The sequence below is a fragment of the Mauremys mutica genome, chromosome 3 (genome assembly GCF_020497125.1).
Source record: "Mauremys mutica isolate MM-2020 ecotype Southern chromosome 3, ASM2049712v1, whole genome shotgun sequence".
Classification (NCBI taxonomy): Eukaryota; Metazoa; Chordata; order Testudines; family Geoemydidae; genus Mauremys; species Mauremys mutica.
This window is the reverse complement of record NC_059074.1, coordinates 208,424,751-208,446,679: the sequence shown is the minus strand read 5'-3', so window position 1 is coordinate 208,446,679 and position 21,929 is coordinate 208,424,751. Positions and strand designations below refer to the sequence as shown.

Here is a 21,929-nt window from a genome sequence, read left to right as displayed (position 1 = left end):
CCCCCTTCTCTCAGCCCCTCACCGCCCCCAAACTCCAGCCCATCATCTCGGACTCCTCCACAGCTCTCAGCCCCCTCCTGCACTGCCTCAAAGGTCACACCACCCTCCGCTCCACGCCCTCCTTCACACGGAGCGCCCCTCCCTGCTGCTCTACCCTGTCCTCGAAAACCCAGCCTCCTCCATCAGCCCCATGGCCAAACCCTGGCCTGTGCTCACCCTGCTGCCTGGACCAGCTCACCCATTCTTCAGACCCTTTCACTGGCTGCTCTTGCCTTCCACATCGGATTCATGCCCCTGACTCTGCCTCTTTCATTGCACCGAGACTCCCTCCTCCCAGAGCTGTGCCGTGCCCCCGCTTCCCAGGTGGCCACTTCCACCTGGAACTCACGCCCTCTCCCTGCTCAAATCCCAGCTGAAAACTGACGTCTCCTAAGGAGGAAATGATGGCTGTGTACGAGCTGCTCCTTGAGAAGCCCCCTCCCCGGGGCGCTGGGTGTCTGAATGGCAAGCTCCCAGAGACAGGGGCTGTTCTGCGCAGTGCCAAGCACACTGCCAGATTTCCAGACACACAGCTGGAACAGTAACTGGAGGGAGACACCTTTGCTGATGGGAACAAAATGTTGCAGGTGCTCAGCGAGCCATCCGCATGACAAACACATGGAGAGTGGGCGTGGCTGCAGGGTCACTGACTAGTCCCATCATTGGCTGCAGTGTCCTTGTGGTCCCAGGACATGAGAAGAGACAAGGTGGGGGAAGGAATCTCTTCTACTGGACCAACTTCGGTCAGTGAGGGAGACAAGCTTTGCTCTTGTTCTGGTCTGGGAAACTAACTCAAGTGTCACTGCTAAATTCAAGGTGGATCCGATTGTTTCGAATACGCGGTTAACACAAATGTCAAGAGACCGTTCAAGGTGAAGTGGCCTGTGAACACTCCTCCAGTCACTGGCGAGAAGTAGTGGGTTACAGATCGCAGTAAGTCAGGGGCGGGCAAACTTTTTGGCCTGAGGGCCACATCGGGTTTCTGAAACTGTATGGAGGGCCGTTAGGGGAGGCTGTGCCTCCCCAAACAGCCACACATGGCCCGGCCCCAGCCCCCACCCCCTATCCAACGCCCCCTGCTTCTCGCCCCCTGACAGCCCCCCTGGGACTCCTGCCCCATCCAAACCCCCCTGTTCCCTGATGTCCCCCCCCAGGACCCCTGCCCCCCTTCAATCTCCCTGTTCCCCGCCCTCTAACTGCCCCGACCCCTATCCACACCCCCGCCCTCTGACCACCACCCCGAACTCCCCTGCCCTCTATCCAACCCTCCCTGCCCCCTTACCGCGCTGCCTGGAGCACCGGTGGCTGGCGGTGCTACAGCCATGCTGCCCAGCTGGAGCCAGCCATGCACCGCGCAGCACACAGCCCGGGTCAGGCCCCGGTTTTGCAGCTGTGCTGCCCCAGGAGCTCGCTGCCCGGCTGCCCCAAGCACTGTGCGGGCGGCGGAGCAAGCTGAGGCTGCGGGGGAGGGGGAATAGCAGCAGAGGGGCTGGGGGCGAGCCCCCTCGGGCCAGGAGGTCAGGGGCCAGGCTGGAGGGGCCTGTGGGCCAGATGTGGCCCACGGGCCGTAGTTTGCCCACTTCTACCGTAAGTCCAGTGTCTCTGCTCAGTCCCTGGTTTTTAGTGTCTAGCTCCCAGGCCCCTCTTCGGAGGTGTTGTGCAGGTTTCCTTTGAGGATGAGGAGTCGGGTATAGAGGGATCCTTCTGTGAAAAGTGTTCACCCACAGGGGATAGAGTGATTTTGTCATTTTCCTGTGAGAGTTCATTCAAGAGCAGCCACTCCGGGCAGTCATGGAGTGGAAATCCCAGCCTGCTGGTCTCTGAGTGGGGAGTGCAGTGCAGGAGAGACCCCCGCGTGGCTGTTGCTAATCAGGGCTCCGCGAGTGACCATCAGGTGCCTATCCACTGAACCGTGGCTTTATGTCCCGAGGGCTGGGGTGAGGGCCATTCAAACTGACCTGGCAAGCTGCACAGATACCACAGCCTTCTAACTCCGCCCCCGCTCAGTGGGTCATACCTTCGGGGCTCCAACCGCCTGCGAATGAGTCTCATGGAGCTGATCCAATGCAACGTTAAAATCCTCTGCGAGAACAGGGAACCCAGCAGCGCAAAAATCTCTCTCCTCGTCCTCACTCAGCCCCCCTGGGAAACTGGCCACAGAGAAGGGGAAAAGTCTACGTCTGTTCTCTTCACACACTCAATTCACCACAAATTGCACCTCTCTCCCTGCGCTGTCCCCACCAGCCCGCCCCTTCCTGCTAGTCCCTGCACGGTCCCCACTGCCCCAGAGCTGGCACTGTCTCAGCCTGGCTCCTGTTAGTCACTGCATCTCCCTCACTGCACTGTCACAATCACTGCCCCAGCACTGTCACTGCACATAGTCACTGCACCTCCCTCGCTACACTCTGTCCCCACTGCCACGTAGTCTTTGCCATGTCTCCACCACGGGTTTGTCTTGATCACAGACACATTCACTGCATGTGCGCCCACCTCCCATAGGAAAGAGGATGAAATACGGTATCTTTCCACCAGCGGAAATGGAGCTTTTCGTTCCCAGTAATTAATGTTCTGGATACAAGCAGGCACGCTGCAAGTTCACGGATTACCACTCACAGGCCCATCTACTTACCTTGAGGTTAAGATCCTGGTGCAAGCTGCCCGGCCTCCTTGGGCCAGCAAAGCACAGAAATCTCCCAGCACAAACCCCTGTGAACATAGAAACAAAACCCGTGTCCAGTGGTGAACAGCATCCGTGGCACTGTGCACACTGGAACCAAGGTCAGCCTCCTTCTCCGACAGGGAGGATGGAGGTACCTGCACAGATGTGTCCGCGCATCTGGGTGCTTAGCCTGGCATAGGTAATCACCCCATTTCCACACCTAACAAGCCAGGTGAGCGCACAGCAGTAACCACAAAGGCAAGTGTGGGTGCAGAATTCTGCACGCCCCTCTGCACGGCGGGCTACAAACACCCTCTCTGAAAGTTCGCCCCAGAGAGATTTAATGCAAAAAACCTAAATGACTGCAACACTGAAGCTGCACGGTTAAAAGCCACTAACATTAATGACAGGCCAAGGACATTCAGGCTCCAGAAGCAACACAAACCCAGCCATGCTGCACAGCCTGCATTCTACACACACAGCCTGCTCCCGCGATGCAGCACCCCAACCCACAAGCCTGCCTCCTCCCCAACTGTCCTCACCCATGTGAGCAATTTGCCTGCCTGCCCGGGGAAGAAGGGCAGCTCCTGCCCAGGCCCCACGAGGTGTGGGGAGACTTCCTCCCCAGAGGCTACTCTATCGAGCTCCCTGAGGACCATCCTCTATGTCCATTTTCAAGGTGCAAGCTGCCGTCGTTTCTGCAGCGTGGTGACTGATGGACTCGTCAGAGGAGCTCAGAACAGCCTTCTTTGCCTAGTCACGTGACAGGGCCGCCCTCCCCCCGTGCCACAGGCAGGCTGCACTCACCGCACTTCTCCGCGCTAGTTTGGCCAGGCTCACTTCCTTGCCCAACGGAAGGCTGGCAGTGAGCGTGCTCAGCATGGCCTTCCGCTGCTCTTCCGACGGGGCGCGGACCGTCACCTCGTGGAGGAAAGCTGTCTGCACGTCTGCCAGGACGTCCTGAGGCCGGCACGTGGTGGCAACCACCAGGACAGGGTAACCGCTGAGACACAAACACACCGGAGAAACCAGAGCTGTCAGGCACGCAGCAGAGAACCTGCAAACATCATCCACAGTGGCCACACAGCCACCATCCCCACACAAAGCTCCTCTGCCTCGCACGGGCACGTTTGCACGTCAGCACAATCTGCTGCAAGACGTGCCTCGTCGTGCCAGCCAGAGCTGCAGTTCTGAGTGTAGCCTGGGACACTACTACTGCTCCACCTGCCCAGGTCAACCCCACACCACTCTGCCCCCAGGCGCCTGCAAGCTCGCTCCACAAGTCACAGAGACCCCCACCAGTGACATCACATCTTCCCTCCCCATGTCTCCCACCCTCTGTTCTTGTGCCACGCCCCACAGCTCCTGTTACCTGCCGTCAATCTCACAAGCGTCCCATTGCTCCAGTTTCCATCATATCCTGCAGCTCTGGCTTTGCCTCACCCCAGATATGTAATGTCTCATCGGAGCCAACCCAGGGAACTAAAACAAGATCCTCTCAGTCCCAGAGGCCAAATCTAATTCCCCACGTGCCAGGGCTGCTCTGCTGGCAAACCCTGGAGGCTTTTTGAAATAAACTGAGCAAGCCTGGGAAATTACTCCAAAGCCCAGTGGGATGTTCTGGAAGCTAGTGCCTAGACACTGCAGTGGTTGTTGCCCCAGGGATCACAGAGGCAGAGAGGGGAAGGGCCTCAGGTGCAAGCTGGCAGTGTCCAGGGAGGGTTCATACCTAGATCCTGCATCTCTATCCAGGAGGAGGTGCCTTAGTGTAGCAGTGACTCTGGAGTCCTCTCCCAGCCCATCCCGGTCTCGTCCCAGCAGCTCGATGCCCTTCAGCAGGAGCGCACACGGCCGGAAGAGCTCAGCCTGCGCAAAGGCAGATTGTAGCTTCATCTCTGTAGCTCCACTAGTGTCTCCACACAAACTAACGCAGTCCACCTGCAGGAAACCAACCGAGAACACAGAGATTGTAGAGGGCTGCTCTGCTGAGGCGAGGGGGGCAGACCCTGCAGAGAGGATCAAAGGAGCAAACACGAGTTCTCCATAAGAAATTCACAGCAAGGAGCTGACAGAGCTGGATACTGGCAGGGTAAGCCCAAGGGTAAGCCCAGCACCAGAGAGAAGAGGCAGCAGCTGGGACACAGAACAGCCACTGAGGCCAAGGCAGAAGGTGTCCGAAGGGGGTGCAGTCAGGTCACGGATGGGAGAGCTGTGGGGGAGGCCCAGGAGGTGGAGGAACATGGCAGCTGGGAGAGGCACTAAGAAGAGCAGAGGGAAAGGTATCTGAGCCATTTGGCCAACACACCCACAACAGGTCTGGGGATAGGAGAAGAAGCAGGCAGAAAAGACGAGAGGTGGACAGAGGCCCAGCCGCTGACCAAACGGCAAACTGAAAGGAGCCACCAGGGAGGGAGAGGAAACCAGTGACCTCGGTGGGTGACTCTGTAAGGTCTGAGACCTTTTTCTGCAGCAAGGAGCAGCAGTCAGATTAGGGCAGCAGCAGCCAGGAGCTAAGAAGCAGAGAGTCACATCCTCACTTTCCATCTAAATTGCATCAAAACAATGTAATATCAGGCTGTTACGAAGGCTTCTGTCGCAATAGCACCCACCACCACCAGATAAAGAAACAGGTGTTAAGATGGTTAAAGAAAACAGTCAGACAGCGTCTGTCTGACAAGGACTCCCTTATTGATCAGCTGTGACTGTGAAATCTCTACTTCTATCGTTTGGCCTTTACGGTCCCCACTTCTGTAGGGTCTGTCTCGTTCTTTCATTGGTTCTGTCTGCGTGTAACTAATTTTTTACAATATTTAAATCAACTAAGATGGTGGGATGTGACTGGTTAAAGAATTGTTTTGTAATGTGCTAGGATTGGGGGGAAATACTGGTTTGTAGGACTTCAGTTTACAGTGATTGGTTACAGGACAGCTAAGCAGGACCCAAGTTTAACGATATAAATTGGAGTCCAAAAGGAACTCCAGGACACGGCTCCAAGATCAGAGCCGCCAGACCTCAACACCCTGCCAACCACACTGTGCAGAAGCTGGAGGAGCCCAGGACGATCTAATCCTGACTGGCCACCAGGAAAAGTTCAGCTGCCTTATTGGCAGTGGTGCGCATTGTAGGCTAGCGTGTGGGTTCTGTCGGGTAACTGCCAATAAACAGAGGTTAAGGATGTTACTGGGTAAGGCTCGCTCACTGGTAAAAGGCCCCGCAAACCCGCACAAGATTACGCCCTGAGCCCTAAGAACTAGGAAAGGGTGGGGGTGCCTAAATTAACCGGGTTACGCCCTGAGCCCATGGAAGGGTAAAGGTGGGTAACAACTCCACAGTGGGAAATGCAGCTTGAAGGTGCCAAGAGAAAGGGTCTGCAAGAAGGACCCAGCATGCCCTGAAGAATACTGGAAATTTCCACTAACTCTATTCACATAGGAACTAACGGTGTAAGTGAAGGATATTCAACAGATCTCCTGGGACCGGGGAAAAAGCTGAAGATGGGGGCTGATGCAGGTGATCCTCTCAGACGTCCTTCCCATGCCACGTGTGAGTGGAGCCCAGCTGCTGGTGTTGGGAGCAGGGGGTCCAATTCACGGAGCATCAGAAGGAACTCAACAGACCAGGCAGTCTCCACTTACAGAGATGAGGCTACACAAGTCTGGGGTGAGAGCTAACAGGCTGCAGTTCTGAGTGCTGGGCAGGCTTCGGGTGGGGAGCGGGGAAGTTTCCATTTCACACCAGTAACCTGGGATGTGTTTCCCATTTAAAGAGCAAATGGAGCTGTTCTGCAAGAGAAGAGGCAGAGCAGGTGTGGGGGTGGCAGAGAACAGAAATGCACTACAGACCATGGAGGAGAAGTTATTATTGCTACGTTATGGTGATTACGGCCAAGTGGGCGTAACTGAATCCCACGGGGCTGACTCAGAACTGGAGTGTCAGTGTAAAGGGGTGCACATTCTCTCTAGGAAAGAGAAGGGAGGAAAGGGGAGGTAACTAAGCCAGGTTTGTACAATGGGGCAGTGAAGGAGGTGCTGGTGAAAACCTGGGTGACGAGGAGAGAGATCAAACCCTCCCTGCACCAGCTGTCACTGACAGGGGAGTACTCCCGCAGCCTGGGGTTATGGATGTATGTGTATATAGAAAACTGCACTCAAATAGTGGTACGACTTCAGCATCACCTCACAACAGGGCGGTGAAGCAGACAGCAGGACAGGCTACCATCCCAACCAGGGGAGACTGGCTTTCAGCAAGCAGCCATTGTCCACGCCAGGAAAAAACAACGAGGAACCATCAAAATGATGGGAACAGCTTGAAACTGAAAAGAAAACCCCAGTCTTCGAAAACTAAGGCAGGACGGAGTTTTCCCCATTTTGAGTATCTATAGTGACTGAAGAAAAAAACTGTAACCCCATTTAAAATGGAAGGGATTTGAACTTAAGTTTATCCAGAAGTAGCAGATGGTCTCCAGGTGGAGAGAGAGGAGAGAAAGGGAGATTAATAAAAAGTTCAGGCACCTAGAGTTTAGAACAGGAGCTTTTACTAATATAAAATCAAACACAGATTTTGGTGGCAGACCAAACTCAGCCAAATTATAATGGAAACTTTGTGGCAATCTCGGTTCTGGAGATGAAGTGGAGTGAGGGTGATGTGCACACGTCCATGGAGCACCAAGGAAACTAGCTGCACAGGAGATAGAGAGAAAGGAGAGAACATGGGGTGGAGTTGCTAGGACCAAGGGCAGAGGAGACAGGTCTAGGGGAGAGGAAGTGGCTCTTTGGTGTTATTTCTCTTGCTTATTGGTAGCTCAGCACCTGTGTTGGAGAAAACTCCTGGAATTCTCTACACGTGGCAAGTCTCCCAACCAACTGATCCCCAACATGCAACTCAACTAAAAGAATTACCTTGAACAAGTGGAGATTGAGGCAACTACATGCAGCTCTGACAGCCGTCAGTTTCCCCCCACCACTGGGTCCCGCCAGTAGAATGCTGCCTGTTCCACGTAGCGCAGTCCCCCTGGAACACAAAGGAAGCTATCCTCGTCACCACAGAGCGGGTGGCCCCCGCTCACTCCCTGGCATGTTATTACCGCTGCAGTGAGACTCCAGCACCAGAGAGATTCTGCGCCAAACCCCAGCACCTCAGCAAGCAAAGACTCCTCAGAAACCATGGGATCCAAACACCTGCAACTCTTGCCAAAGACAACCAGTGTCCTGGGTAATGCCGCGGAGCGAAAACCAACCCGCAACACAAAACAGCCCCATGCTGAGGAGCCCTTCCTCCTAGCAGATGGAACGCCCCAGTACAAGGGAGCTGTGTATCAGTGTGACCTTACCTGCTGTTCAGATGAGGCCGGAGAGCATCACAGAGCTGCGTCACCACATCAGAGAGCCCGGCGGGAGACAGACTGCTCCAAAACCCATGGCCACCACGGCTTGGGGAAGATGGCACAGCGCTGTTTGTTGAACCCACCTGCGAAGCAGGAAATAACTCTTTCCAACCACACCTCAGAAGGGATGTCTTCTCAAGTCACCCAGCATCCCCTAAAGCAGCGGTTCTCACACTTCACTGCACCGTGACCCCCTTCTGACAACAAAAATTACCCGACCCCAGGACGGGGGACTGAAGCCTGAGCCTGCCGAAGCCATGCCACCCCGGGTGGGGGGCCAAGGGCTTCAGTCCCAGGTAGGGGGCCTGTACCCTGAGCCCCATTGCCCTGGGCAGAGGGGCTTGGGTTTCAGCTTCGGTCCTGGGCCCCAGCAAGTCTAACACCAGCCCTGGCGACCCCAGTAAAATGGGGTCTCGACCCACAGTTTGAGAACTGCTTCCCTAGAGCACCTATCCGTGGAGTAGAGCCATGAACCTCTTCCATGGCCATTCAGTGTTCCTACATCATCCTGGCCGTGCGATCTTAGCCTCACACATCTCCTGTACACCCTCCTCGGCCTCCTGCTGACAACTTACCAGGTACAGCGATGTGTTCTGGAGGTCAGCCAGGTACCCCACAGACTGCTCTCCTTCCGCCACCCCGACCATCTTCTTCACCTTGAAGTACAGCTCCGGCCAGCTACAGGAAGAGAAGCAGCCTGAATCCCAGCAGCCAAGGCCTCAGAAGCGGGATGAGCTTTTCCTCACCAGGAGGCAATTGGGGCCTCTAGGCCCCCTGGTTACACACACGATAAACCAGAATGGGGGAGGGCACAATGAGATTGTGTCCAGGGCCGGCTTTACGCCCATTCCCCGGAATCGGGCCCCGCACCCAAAGGGGCCTTGCTCTGGGGGTCTTCGGCGGCATTTTGGGCATTTCAGCGGCAGGGGGTCCTTTGGTGCCACAGACGACCTGGAGTGGACCCCCCGCTGCCGAAGTGCTGCCGAAGCCCCGGATCACCGCCAAGTATTCCAGTTGGGCCCCACAGGTCATAGAGCCGGCCCTGTGTCCCCTCCCCTCCCAGCTGGCAGACAGTGGGAAAGTATCTGTCCGTAAGCGTTCTGCACATTCTGTTGCTTAATAATCCCGCTGTCGACATGGGGCTTAGGTCAGTAAAACTACATTGCTCCAGGGTGTGGATATTTCACACCCTTGAGCAACACAGTTATACCGATATAGGTCTGCAGTGTAGACCAGACCTGAGAAACAAGTCTGCTCTGAGAGTATGTATCCTTCGCATAAAAATACCCCACCAAAGACTTGTTTTGTTTTGTCCACCTTTAAAAAAAAGTGTCTTGGCTGGTCTGAAAAGCACTCCACCGCACACACTCAAACCATCAGCTGTCTCTGTAGTCAGAACCACCACCTCTGCACAGAACTGCGCACGTGCTAAGGCAATGGAGACTGTGGTAACCCATGCACTCTCGACAGAGAGCGTGATGAACAAGATGATGATGTCGTCACCAACACTATTACATTTCAGTGATAGCTGTACACATTCATTACTAGATTTTGTTTTACCTGTTAGATAGTTGTTGTGATGCTTTGAGGTAAAGAAAAAAATCCATTTTTATGTCTTGAAATAATATACAGAGTCACTAAACTAACGCAAATATTTCCAAGTGGTCATTTTAACGTTTTGATGATGGCACTATTTATCCCTGTTTCTATGGCAACGGAACCACTTGAGAGCTTCACATCAGACTTCATCTCAAAGTAGACACAATAAAGCTTTCAAATGAGGTATGATGTACACATGTACAGAGAGGATACATTTAGTCACCCAAATTGGTGGTATCTGCCCCTCAGCTATATAAATTAAACCCCAAAAAAGACCCTCCTGCAGCAGAATCAGACTATTCACATGGGGAACTATACCAGTGTAACTCCAGAGGTTTAAATTCACACCTTAGTTTATACCATTATAATATTCCCACTTAGACAAGCCCAAACATCTACTTCAATCTGCTTTTCTGTCACTGAACAGCTGCAGTGCACTCCTCCCTCTCCTTCGCTTCTCTCCCTCTTGCATCCTCTTTTCCCCACCAGTTTCTCTCAGAGGGCAGCTTTTCTGAATTGATGTGTAACTGCATACCCACCTAAAATCCAACATAAACTTTTAATCCAAAAATACCCCAACAACAGACCAACTCTGAGCTCCAGGGACAGATCAGAAAAGACTATCACCTGGCTTCAACTGAGCCAGAAGGGAAAAGCAGTTCCTTTCACAGCTGCCTGTAAAAGCATAGGGAGATCACTGCATACCTAAGAAATTTCTCTGAATTTCCTTCCAAGAACTCAGGATGTCCAGCTGTCGGAATACACAGGATATCACCCTCCTGGACCAACCTGCAACAAAGCAATAGCCATGATGAATGATCAACTCTCTTAGGTTGTGCAGTCATCCACATCCGCAGAATATTAAACCAGTGAGAAACAGTAAATCAATCCATCAGCAGCGCTATCTTTATCTGAGCAAGAGGGGGAAAAGCCATTCAAACCCATCAAGTGTGTCTCTCTACTCTTAAAAACTCAGACAACTGGCTTAAAACACCAGATTTAGCACTCCCAGGTTCCTGAGTGGACAGCAAGCAGCCAGACGCATCTGGACTCCTGTATGGGGAATGCAGCTTTACCATGTTAGAAGAATTTGGTGTGGAAATAGAGATATTGTTGGTATTTTAAGAACATATTAGATAAACATACATCAGGGATGATCTAGGAAAACTTAATCCTGCCTCAGAGCAGGGACTGGATGAGATGACCTCCCGAGGCCCCTTCCAGCCTGACATTTCTATGATTCTATTTTTTTTCTATTCAGCATCATAGGGTTGCACAGCACCTTACAGAAAAGTGAGAGCTCCTGCCCTCACAGTCTCACATAAACATCCTATAAGAGGGTATGATGACAAAGTTAGGGATCAGGGGAGGGGGAGGGAAGTTACATGAGAAAAAGCGCATGAGAGATCATGAGAGCCAGCAAACAGGAGCAGCAAACAGGGAAGTGTTGTAAGGGAATTCTCTGGACGCAGAGAGAGACTACCGGGACCTGTAATGGTCAACATATTCATAAATGATCTGGAAAAGGGAGTGAATAGTGAGGTGGCAAAATCTGCAGATGATACAAATTACTGAAGATAGTTAAGTCCAAAGCTGGTTGTGAAGAGTTACAAAGGGATCTCACTAAATTGGGTGACTGGGCAACAAAATAGCAGATGAAATTCAATGCCGATAAATGCAAAGTGATGCACATTGGAAAACAATCCCAACTACACATACAAAATGATGGGTCTAAATTAACTGTTACAACCCAAGAAAGAGATCTTGGAGTCACTATGGATAGTTCTCTGAAAACATCTGTTCAATGTGCAGCGGCAGTCAAAAACACTAACGTTAGACACCAATAAGGGATAAATAATACGACAGAAAATATCATAATGGCACTATACAAATCCATGGTACGTCCATACCTTGAATACTGCCTGCAGTGCTGGTCGCCCCATCTCATAAAAGATATATTAGAATTGGAAAAGGTTCAGAGGAGGGCAACAAAACTGATCCAGGGTATAGAACAGGGTCCATATGAGGAGAGATTACAGAGGCTAGGATTGTTCAGCCTTAGAAAAGAGAGAACTAAGGGGGGATATGTTAGAGGTCTATAAAATCATGACCGGGGTGCAGAAAGTGAATAGAGAAGCATTATTTACCCTTTTGCATAACACAAGAACCAGAGGTCATGTGATGAAATTAACAGGCAGCATGTTTAAAATAAACATAAGGAAGTATTTTTTCATACAATGCACAGTCAACCTGTGGAACTTGTTGCCATAGGATGCTGTGAAGGCCAAAAGTATAACCAGGTTCAAAAAAGAATTCATGGAGAATAGGTCCATGAATGGCCATTAGTTAAAATAGTCAGGGACATAACCCCATGGTCTGGGTATCCCTAAACCTCTGACTGCCAGAAGCTCGGACTGGACAAGAAGGGATGAATCACTCTATAACTGCCGTTCTATTCATTCCATCCAAAGCATCTGGCACTGGCCACAGTCAGAAGACAGAATATTGGGCTAGATGGACCCAGTATGGCCGCTCTTATAACAAACAGTTACTCACTGGATTTTTTTTAAATTAAGTTTAATATTGGTTTTACAAACAGTGCCCAGAATGAAGACGTTTGGAAAGGGCCAGCAGCGGAAGTTTCTATCTTCAATGGACATGGAGAACAATCAATCACTGTCCTCTGTATAACAGCCCGTAGCATATTTGAAGACTGTTATCAGGTTCCCATTCAGTCTTCTTTTCTCAAGACCAGACATAGATTCATAGACTCTAGGACTGGAAGGGACCTCAAGAGGTCATCGAGTCCAGTCCCCTGCCCTCATGGCAGGACCAAATACTGTCTAGCCCATCCCTGATAGACATTTATCTAACCTACTCTTAAATATCTCCAGAGATGGAGATTCCACAACCTCCCTAGGCAATTTATTCCAGCGTTTAACCACCCTGACAGTTAGGAACTTTTTCCTAATGTCCAACCTAAACCTCCCTTGCTGCAGTTTAAGCCCATTGCTTCTTGTTCTATCCTTAGAGGCTCAGGTGAACAAGTTTTCTCCCTCCTCCTGATGACACCCTTTTAGATACCTGAAAACTGCTATCATGTCCCCTCTCAGTCTTCTCTTTTCCAAACTAAACAAACCCAGTTCTTTCAGCCTCCTTCATAGGTCATGTTCTCTAGACCTTTAATCATTCTTGTTGCTCTTCTCTGGACCCTCTTCAATTTCTCCACATCTTTCTTGAAATGCGGTGCCCAGAACTGGACACAATACTCCAGTTGAGGCCTGACCAGCGCAGAGTAGAGCGGAAGAATGACTTCTCGTGTCTTGCTCACAACACACCTGTTAATGCATCTCAGAATCACGTTTGCTTTTTTTGCAACAGCATCACACTGTTGACTCATATTTAGCTTGTGGTCCACTATAACCCCTAGATCCCTTTCTGCCATACTCCTTCCTAGGCAGTCTCTTCCCATTCTGTATGTGTGAAAAAGACGGTTACTCACCGTAGTAACTGGTGTTCTTCGAGATGTGTTGCTCCTATGCATTCCAATGTAGGTGTGCGCGCCGCGCGTGCACGGTTCTTCGGAACATTTTCACCCTAGCAACCCCGGCGGGCCGGCCGGCGCCCCCTGGAGTGGCGCCGCCACGGCGCCGGATACACACCCCAGCCGGCCCGTCCGCTCCTCAGTTCCCTCCCGCCGGCTATTCCGACAGTGGGGAAGGAGGGCGGGTCTGGAATGGATAGGAGCAACACATCTCGAAGAACACCAGTTACTACGGTGAGTAACCGTCTTTTCTTCTTTGAGTGATTGCTCCTATGCATTCCATTGTAGGTGATTCCCAAGCCTTACCTAGGCGGTGGGGTCGGAGTGAGACGTGGCGGAATGTAACACCGCGGAGCCAAAGGCTGCGTCGTCTCGAGACTGCTGCACCAACGCGTAGTGGGAAGCGAAGGTGTGGACTGAAGACCAGGTGGCCGCTCTACAGATGTCCTGGATGGGAACATGGGCCAGGAAGGCGGCCGACGAGGCGTGCGCCCTGGTCGAGTGTGCGGTGAGTCGGCACAGGGGGACGCGAGCAAGCTCGTAGCACGTTCGTATGCAGGCCGTCACCCAGGAGGAAATCCGCTGTGAGGAAACCGGCTCGCCCTTCATGCGGTCTGCTATCGCTACAAACAGTTGGGTCGAACGCCGGAAGGGTTTCGTCCGGTCAATGTAGAAAGCGAGGGCCCTGCGGACGTCCAGGGTGTGGAGCTGCTGCTCACGAGGTGAGGCGTGCGGCTTCGGGAAGAAGACCGGGAGGAAGATCTCCTGGTTGAGGTGGAAGGCCGACACCACCTTGGGGAGGAAGGCCGGGTGTGGCCGAAGCTGCACTTTGTCCCCGTGGAAGACGGTGTCCCTAACTACTATACTATACAACTAACTATACAACTATAACAAGAAACTTTAACAAGTATTACAACTATATACACTAAATCTATGGAGAACGCTAGGGCTGTGGAGGTAAGTTGAGCACTCCACTGTTCCTACTAGCCGTCACGGGCGGAAAGAAGGAACTGAGGAGCGGACGGGCCGGCTGGGGTGTGTATCCGGCGCCGTGGCGGCGCCACTCCAGGGGGCGCCGGCCGGCCCGCCGGGGTTGCTAGGGTGAAAATGTTCCGAAGAACCGTGCACGCGCGGCGCGCACACCTACATTGGAATGCATAGGAGCAATCACTCGAAGAAGAACTGATTGTTCCTTCCTAAGTGGAGCACTTTGCATTTGTCTTTATTAAACTTCATCCGGTTTACCTCAGACCATTTCTCCAATTTGTCCAGATCATTTTGAATTATGACCCTGTCCTCCAAAGCAGTTGCAATCCCTCCCAGTTTGGTATCATCTGCAAACTTAATAAGCGTACTTTCTATGCCAACATCTAAGTCGTTGATGAAAATATTGAACAGAGCCGGTCCCAAAACAGACCCCTGCGGAACCCCATGCCCAGTTTTTTTTAAACCTTTCTTCATATCATTTTTGTTGCTCTCCTCTGGACTCTCTGCAGTATGGCCATGTCTTTCCTAAAGCTGCCACCCAGAACTGGACACAGGACTCCAGCTATAGCCTCACCAGTGCCGAGCAGAGCGGGACAATGACCTCCCATGTGTTACAGACAACACTCCAGTGGAACGGAGTACCGAGTAATGATTTGAAGGAAGAGATTGAGGAAGCTTAGCACAAGGTTGGGGGATATCCCAGAGGGAGGAAGTAGCGTGGATCGATAGTGGAAACAGTTCTCAGTACATGCCCTAGGCTATTTTGCTGAGTTAAGCAGGCACCACAGTGGGATGTTCCAAATATTCCCAGGTTAGTCTGTGATCGTTCTCAGTGAGCATTAATGGGTTTAGTCAATTGTGCAATGGGTACTTTGGAGGTGCATTGCTCATTGTGTACTTAAGAAGCAGTGATGAAGCATGGCATTGAGATGCTCCCTTCTTCCTAGGGCGATTAAAGGGACAAAAATAACGTGTCACCTTTACCAAAAGGCTAACCTGGGAGTTTGGAAGTGTTGGTGGAGAATACTGTCATAGACTCCTCTGGTGCTGTAGGCTGGTGAGGAGATAATCTCTATGTGCAGTTCCTTCGCAAAGGGCGGAATGGATAGCAAGGACCGACTTCCTTGTCTCTCTTCCATACCAGGAGCTTCCCCATACCTCTGCAAAGGAAATAATGGCCCGGTGGAGCCTTAATGGAGCTGTATCGCCACTAGGAAGTGATGACCCACTTGTCCTCAACTTCCAGATGGCAGCAACCCACAGAGCAAGCCCTCTTCCCCCCCAACACTGCTGAAAACCTGCTCTAACTTCTCCACTGAAGGGGAAGAAGACAACAGCAGCTCCTCCCCAAGGCAACCAGGGTGGTGCCACTGCAGAACTCCCGCCAACTCTGGCTGAAGCATCAACTATACCTGGGACTTTAGCCACTCTCCATTGTCACTCCCACACCTGCCTTGCCAAGGGCTTCCCCGGCGAGGCAGCCGCCAGCTCATTCCTTTCCCACAGAGGTACCCCACCTTCCTCCACCCCCCCCCAAACGCATCTCCATCGACAACATCCCTGGGAGATCGCTGGCCACCCACCCCCCGCAGCCCCGCCAGCCACCTTGCCAACACCCCTGCCAGCTGCCGGCCAGGCCCCTCCACCCCGCAGTGCCTGCACCCACCCCACACCCGGCCGGCCGCCTGGGGATCCCCCCGACCCCCCATCTCCGCGCTCTGCCAAGCCCTGGCGGGCCGAGGCCGGCGCGGTACCTGGATGAGCAGGTGGCTCCCGCCCAGCGGGTCGCAGGCCAGGTTGAAGGCCAGCGCGGCCGGGATGACGGCCGAGCCCTCCGGGGGGTCCCGGGGCTCCTGCGGGAAGTCCCAGCGGGGAAGCAGGGCCAGCACGGCCGCCAGGTGCGCCCCGCCGGGCCCGGCCTCGCCCTCCCGCCGCAGCCGCACCCACTCGCCCTGGAAGAGCCCGAGGCCGCGCAGGCAGCGCCGGGTCACCCACAGCGCCGCGCCCGCCCCGGCCCCGGCCCCGGCCCCGGCCTCGGCCGCCAGCCCCCAGGGCGCCGGGTCCCCGCGCAGCGCCCGCAGCCGGGCCGGGGCCCCCGCCCCCCGCGCGAACCGGGACACCAGCGGCGGCGGCCCCGGGCCCGGCGCGGGGGCCCCGCGCTCCGGCCGCAGCTCGGTCAGCGCCAGCCGCGTCCCCGCGCCCAGCAGCCCCTGCAGCGCCGGCCGCGCCTCCAGCAGCAGCGGCCCCGGGCCCGGGCCCGGCAGCGCCTCGCCCCGCCGCGCCAGCCCCGGCCCCGCCCGGCCCGGCCCCGCGCCCAGCAGCGCCCAGCCCAGCGCCGGCGGCCGCCGCACCGGCCACAGCGCCACCCGCCGCCCCGCCGCCAGCCCCAGCCGCCGCCGCCAGCCGCCGCGCAGCCACAGCTCGGCGCCGCCGCCGCCCGGGCCGCCCGCCACCAGCGCCGCGCTCAGCAGCGCCGGCTGGGCCCCGGGCCGGCCCGCGGGCCGCACCGCCAGCACCAGCGCCGGCCCGCCCGCCCCGCGCAGCCGCGCCGCCAGCGGGGCCGGGGCCCGCAGCACCGCCACCCCCGGGGGCAGCTCCGGGGGCAGGGCGTCCAGGGGCCGCACCACCGCCAGCGCCATAGAGCCAGCGGAGAGCGGCCTCTCTACCATAGAGACCGAGCGCAGAGCGGCGCCTCGGCACCATGGAGAGCGAGCGCAGAGCGGCCCTTCAGAACCAGGACCATGGAGACCGAGCGCAGAGCGGCGCCTCGGCATCATAGAGACCGAGCGCAGAGCGGCCCTTCAGAACCAGGACCATGGAGACCGAGCGCAGAGCGGCGCCTTGGCACCATAGAGACCGAGCGCAGAGCGGCCCTTCAGAACCAGGATAATAGAGACCGAGCGCACAGCATCCCTTCAGAACCAGGACCATGGAGAGCGAGCGCAGAGCGGCGCCTTGGCACCATAGAGAGCGAGCGCAGAGCGGCCCTTCAGAACCAGGACCATGGAGAGCGAGCACAGAGCAACCCCTCTCTACCATAGAAAGCGAGCGCAGAGCGCCCCACCAGACCCAGGACCATGGAGAGCGAGCACAGAGCGGCCCCTCGGTACCATAGAGAGCGAGCGCAGAGCGGCCCTGCCGGAACCAGGACCATGGAGAACGAGCACAGAGCGGCCCCTTGGCACCACAGAGAGCGAGCGCAGAGCGCCCCCTCGGTACCATAGAGAGCGAGCGCAGAGCGGCCCTGCCAGAACCAGGACCCGGGACAGCCGGGGCAGAGCAGATGCTTGGCAAGGCCCGACCAGAACAGCCCCTGCTCCCCGCACAGCCAGGGCCAGCGGCAGTGCCCTGAGCTGTGCCTAGGGCCGAGCTTCCTGCCATTGCAGGCTGCCTGTAGCCTCAGCAGTGTCTGGCCATGGACCAGGGCTCCGTTGCGCTGGGCGCTGCACTGACACGGGACAAAGACACGGGCTCCGTTGCGCTGGGCGCTGCATTGACTCGGGCTCCGTTGCGCTGGGCGCTGCACTGACACGGGACAAAGACACGGGCTCCGTTGCGCTGGGCGCTGCATTGACTCGGGCTCCGTTGCGCTGGGCGCTGCACTGACACGGGACAAAGACACGGGCTCCGTTGCGCTGGGCGCTGCACTGACATGGGACAAAGACACGGGCTCCGTTGCGCTGGGCGCTGCACTGACACGGGCTCCGTTGCGCTGGGCGCTGCACTGACATGGGACAAAGACACGGGCTCCGTTGCGCTGGGCGCTGCACTGATACGGGCTCCGTTGCGCTGGGCGCTGCACTGACACGGGCTCCGTTGCGCTGGGCGCTGCACTGACATGGGACAAAGACACGGGCTCCGTTGCGCTGGGCGCTGCACTGATACGGGCTCCATTGCGCTGGGCGCTGCACTGACACGGGCTCCGTTGCGCTGGGCGCTGCACTGACATGGGACAAAGACACGGGCTCCGTTGCGCTGGGCGCTGCACTGACTCGGGCTCCGTTGCGCTGGGCGCTGCACTGACATGGGACAAAGACACGGGCTCCGTTGCGCTGGGCGCTGCACAAGCACCAGATGAAGAAATAGCCGTAACACAGCTGCCAGTCTAGTGGGAATCAGGATGACAGAGGGGTGTAATAGACATGTGGGGTGAGTCAGTGGAAGGAAACAGTGAGGCATAAGAAACAGCTGTCCCAACTCACTAGCAGCCAAGCCTTTGTCTGTAGCCCCACTGCAAAAGATTTCATAGACTTTAAGGTCAGAAGGGACCATTATGATCGTCTAATCTGACCTCCTGCATAACGCAGGCCACAGAATCTCACCCACCCACTCCTGTAACAAACCCCTATCCTATGTCTGAGCCACTGAAGTCCTCAAATGGTGGTTTAAAGACTTCAAGGTGCAGAGACTCCTCCAGCAAGTGACCCGTTCCCCATGCTGCAGAGGAAGGCAAAACAAAAAACAGGGCCTCTGTCAATCTGCCCTGGGGGAAAATTCCTTCCTGACCCCAGATATGGCGATCAGCTAAACCCTGAGCGTGTGGACAAGATTCACCAACCAGACACCCAGGATAGAATTCTCTGTAGTAACTCAGATCCCACCCTATCTAACATCCCATCACAGGCCATTGGACATATATATTTAACACTAATAGAGATCAATTAATTACCCAAATTAGGCTATCCCATCATACCATCCTCTCCATAAACTTATCAAGCTTAGTCTTGAAGCCAGATATGTCTTTTGTCCTCACTGCTCCTCTTGGCAGACTGTTCCAGAACTTCACTCCTCTGATGGTTAGAAACCTTTCTCTAATTTCAAGTCTAAACTTCCTGGTGGCCAGTTTATAGCCGTTTATTCTTGTGTCCACATTGGTACTGAGCTTAAAGAACTCCTCTCCCTCCCTGATATTTATCCCTCTGATATATTTATAAAGAGCAATCATATCCCCCGTCAGCCTTCTTTTGGTTAGGCTAAACAAGCCGAACTCTTTGAGTCTCCTTTCTTAAGACAGGTTTTCCATTCCTCGGATCATCCTAGTAACCCTTCTCTGTACCTGTTCCAGTTTGAATTCCTCCTTCCTAAACATGGGAGACCAGAACTGCACAGTGAGAGTTTGAAGGAGGACAATGAGGAGGCCTTGTGCAAGTGATAGGGATGCTAAGCCAGGCTTTATAATGGAAGCTAGTTGCTATCGTATCTATGCTAAGTGCATGCAGATAATCTTTCTCCTCTGCCAGCCATCCTTGTTGGGTGAGAAGTACTGGTTCTCTGACTCCTGCAGAGTGAGGCCCCATTTTCATGGGGTTCCTTCTCAGCCCTAGCACCTTTAACATCCCCAAATCTGTTTACGCATCACCACTACCTGCTCCTTCAGATTAAGTAGCTGCTTGGCTTCCCAAGCTGGCCTCAAGCAGATGTGATGCAGCACTAGCCAGTGGTTGCTTGTGTCCAGGGGGAGAGACGTCTGTGGATCCCAAAGTATCTCTTCTTTGTTTTGGAGAAAGTAATCAGAGACTGATATGGTGGGGTCAGCAGTTTGCCTGAAACACCCATCCAACTAGCAGATGCTGGTCCAACTGGGCATTGTTAAGTGGGTTCTGCTGATTCCTTGAGACAGGGGACTCATTAACCCACAAAGATATAAGGGGGGAGGGAGTGGCTCTGTTACTCCCCTCCACAATATTTTCCCTCCCTTCTCTTCAGTCAGCCAGCCTTATACTCTCCTTTTCTGCCCCCAGATTCCCTCAGCCTCTCAGTCTCCATCTAAACCCATCCCAGACACTTCCATTCCCTCCCTGTTCAATGCATGTGAGAGAGACAAGGTGGGTGAGGCAAGATCTTTGTGAAAAGTGTTCTCCCATGAGTGACAGCGTGTTTTTGTCTTTTATCACTTTTTCTGTTTGAGTTAATTCAGGGGCACACTATGTGAGTGACACCAGACAATCACTATGCTCTCCAGTGAACTCACACAGAAAATAGTTTTTTATTATAAAATATTTTAATGAATTGAGCAGTTGTTGCTGTGTCTTTAGTGCTGAACAGCAGCAACACCTGAATTAAAGCATTCCTACAGATCTGCATGATCAGATGCTGTTTTGCATGCAATGGATGTTTCTTTATGACCTAGAATTCCTGAATAATTTGGTGCTGCCTGCCTTTCCATCAGGAAGCTTATATGGTCCGTAATCCTGACAACCAACTCATATCCCAAACATTCCATGGACATCAAACTCTCTCTCAAGACATAAAGATCCTATCTTCACTAGGGAAAAAAGTTAAGATTTTAATGCATGCTAGGAAACGTGGTAATTGACACATGGAAAAATCCTAGAGAATTCAAGCCAGTGGTAGGTTTTGTGGTTTGCTTGTTTTACTCTTTATTTATTTAGGAAATTTTAACCAATCTAAAAATGAACTTTTGTTTAGAGAAACATTATCCTGTAACATAACCATGAGCTCTCGCTGTTTTAACAGGGTGTTACCATATTACAAAGTGAGCATCTTTACACTTCCCACAACATGTTTTTTCTGGTGATTTTATTAAATCAAGTGAAATCCCTGATTGCACTAATTTAACAAACCAGGCATGTCTATCAAATATTAATATTAAAAAAGACTGGACAGGTGTGGGTTTTTGGCAGGTGAATGTACTGGCAGTTGTAGCTTTAACATGTTAGGTCAAAATTCCTAGTCTTTACCTCAATCTGCTAATGTGTGTTAAAGTCACAACTGCCTTGTCTTCACTAGGATTGTACTGGTATTAGTTAATACATGGTTTAAAAAAACCACCTTTCGTTCACGCAGCAGGAGACTACCAGTGCAATCCTGCTTGTGACGGATATTGCTGGGCAGCTAAATGGACATGGAAAGGTGCCCCCTTACAGCAGTAAAAACGGGTCAAAATGTATCTGATTCAGAACAAAGGTAGGTGAGGTTACCCAGCCAGTCTTGAGGGAGGCTCCCTGATGTGGATGACTATTCTAGGGAAAAGGTGAGTTTCGAACAAGTATTGGCTAACACACATGACAATCCTAGTGTGGACAAGGCCAGCTGTAGCTTTCACACGTTAGCTGCTCAAGGTAAACACGGAGGCCTGTGATCCTGCAGCACCAAGGTATAAGTCACGTAAAGCTGCTGGCTCACAATCCCACACTGGCAGCAGCTCAGCCCGTATCGTATGTAGGGACAATGGTGGGAAAATCCTCCTCCCTGAGCGAGGCAGTGACAGCGCCAGGTGGCCAGGAGGGCTTCCCCTGCGGACTCAGCCACGGCCCCACGAGGAGGGGGAGCCCCTAGTGTAGGCAGCGTGGGCACGCAGGCCTGTGGCGGGCAGACTCGGCCGGGGCTGCGAAGGGCGCTGTGCTCTGCCAGGCGCCTGGAGCTCTGGCCCCGCCGCCGGCCCCGCCGCGCCCGCTCTCCCGCGAGAGCCCGGCCCCGCCGCCGGCCGAGCCATCCCTGGAGGCCCAGCCACAGAGCTGTTCCCCTCCCGCCCGCTAGGCGGCGCGGCCGGGCGCCTCCTCACATGGCGCCACGTGACCCTGCCAGGGAGGAGCGGCTGGCTGCCTCGGGCCCCTCTCCTAGCTACGGCCCCGCCCCTTCCGGCGCCGGGGACGGGAGGGGGCGATGACGAGCCCCCTGGGGGCGGGGCCGCGCTCCAGCCAATCGGCCGCGGCGACTGCGGCGTAGGTAGCGCGGCAGACGACCAATGAGGAAAT

The 21,929-nt window shown here is 54.1% G+C and overlaps 1 protein-coding gene across 2 annotated transcripts in view; it reads right to left on the bottom strand.

Moving 5' to 3' along the window:
* The window catches only part of PEX6 (peroxisomal biogenesis factor 6), a 31,739-nt gene extending 14,889 nt beyond the window's left edge, over positions 1 to 16,850 (bottom strand). For both annotated transcript variants that reach the window (XM_045010125.1, XM_045010127.1), the window contains exons 1-10: positions 15,966 to 16,850; positions 15,208 to 15,371; positions 10,386 to 10,469; positions 8,657 to 8,759; positions 8,028 to 8,164; positions 7,597 to 7,708; positions 4,428 to 4,636; positions 3,506 to 3,701; positions 2,669 to 2,745; positions 2,057 to 2,189 (exon numbers count right to left, since the gene is read on the bottom strand). In XM_045010125.1, coding sequence (XP_044866060.1) covers positions 2,057 to 2,189; positions 2,669 to 2,745; positions 3,506 to 3,701; positions 4,428 to 4,636; positions 7,597 to 7,708; positions 8,028 to 8,164; positions 8,657 to 8,759; positions 10,386 to 10,469; positions 15,208 to 15,371; positions 15,966 to 16,850 — 2,100 coding nt within the window. The remainder of the gene's footprint in view (positions 1 to 2,056; positions 2,190 to 2,668; positions 2,746 to 3,505; positions 3,702 to 4,427; positions 4,637 to 7,596; positions 7,709 to 8,027; positions 8,165 to 8,656; positions 8,760 to 10,385; positions 10,470 to 15,207; positions 15,372 to 15,965) is intronic.
* Positions 16,851 to 21,929: the final 5,079 nt, after the last annotated feature.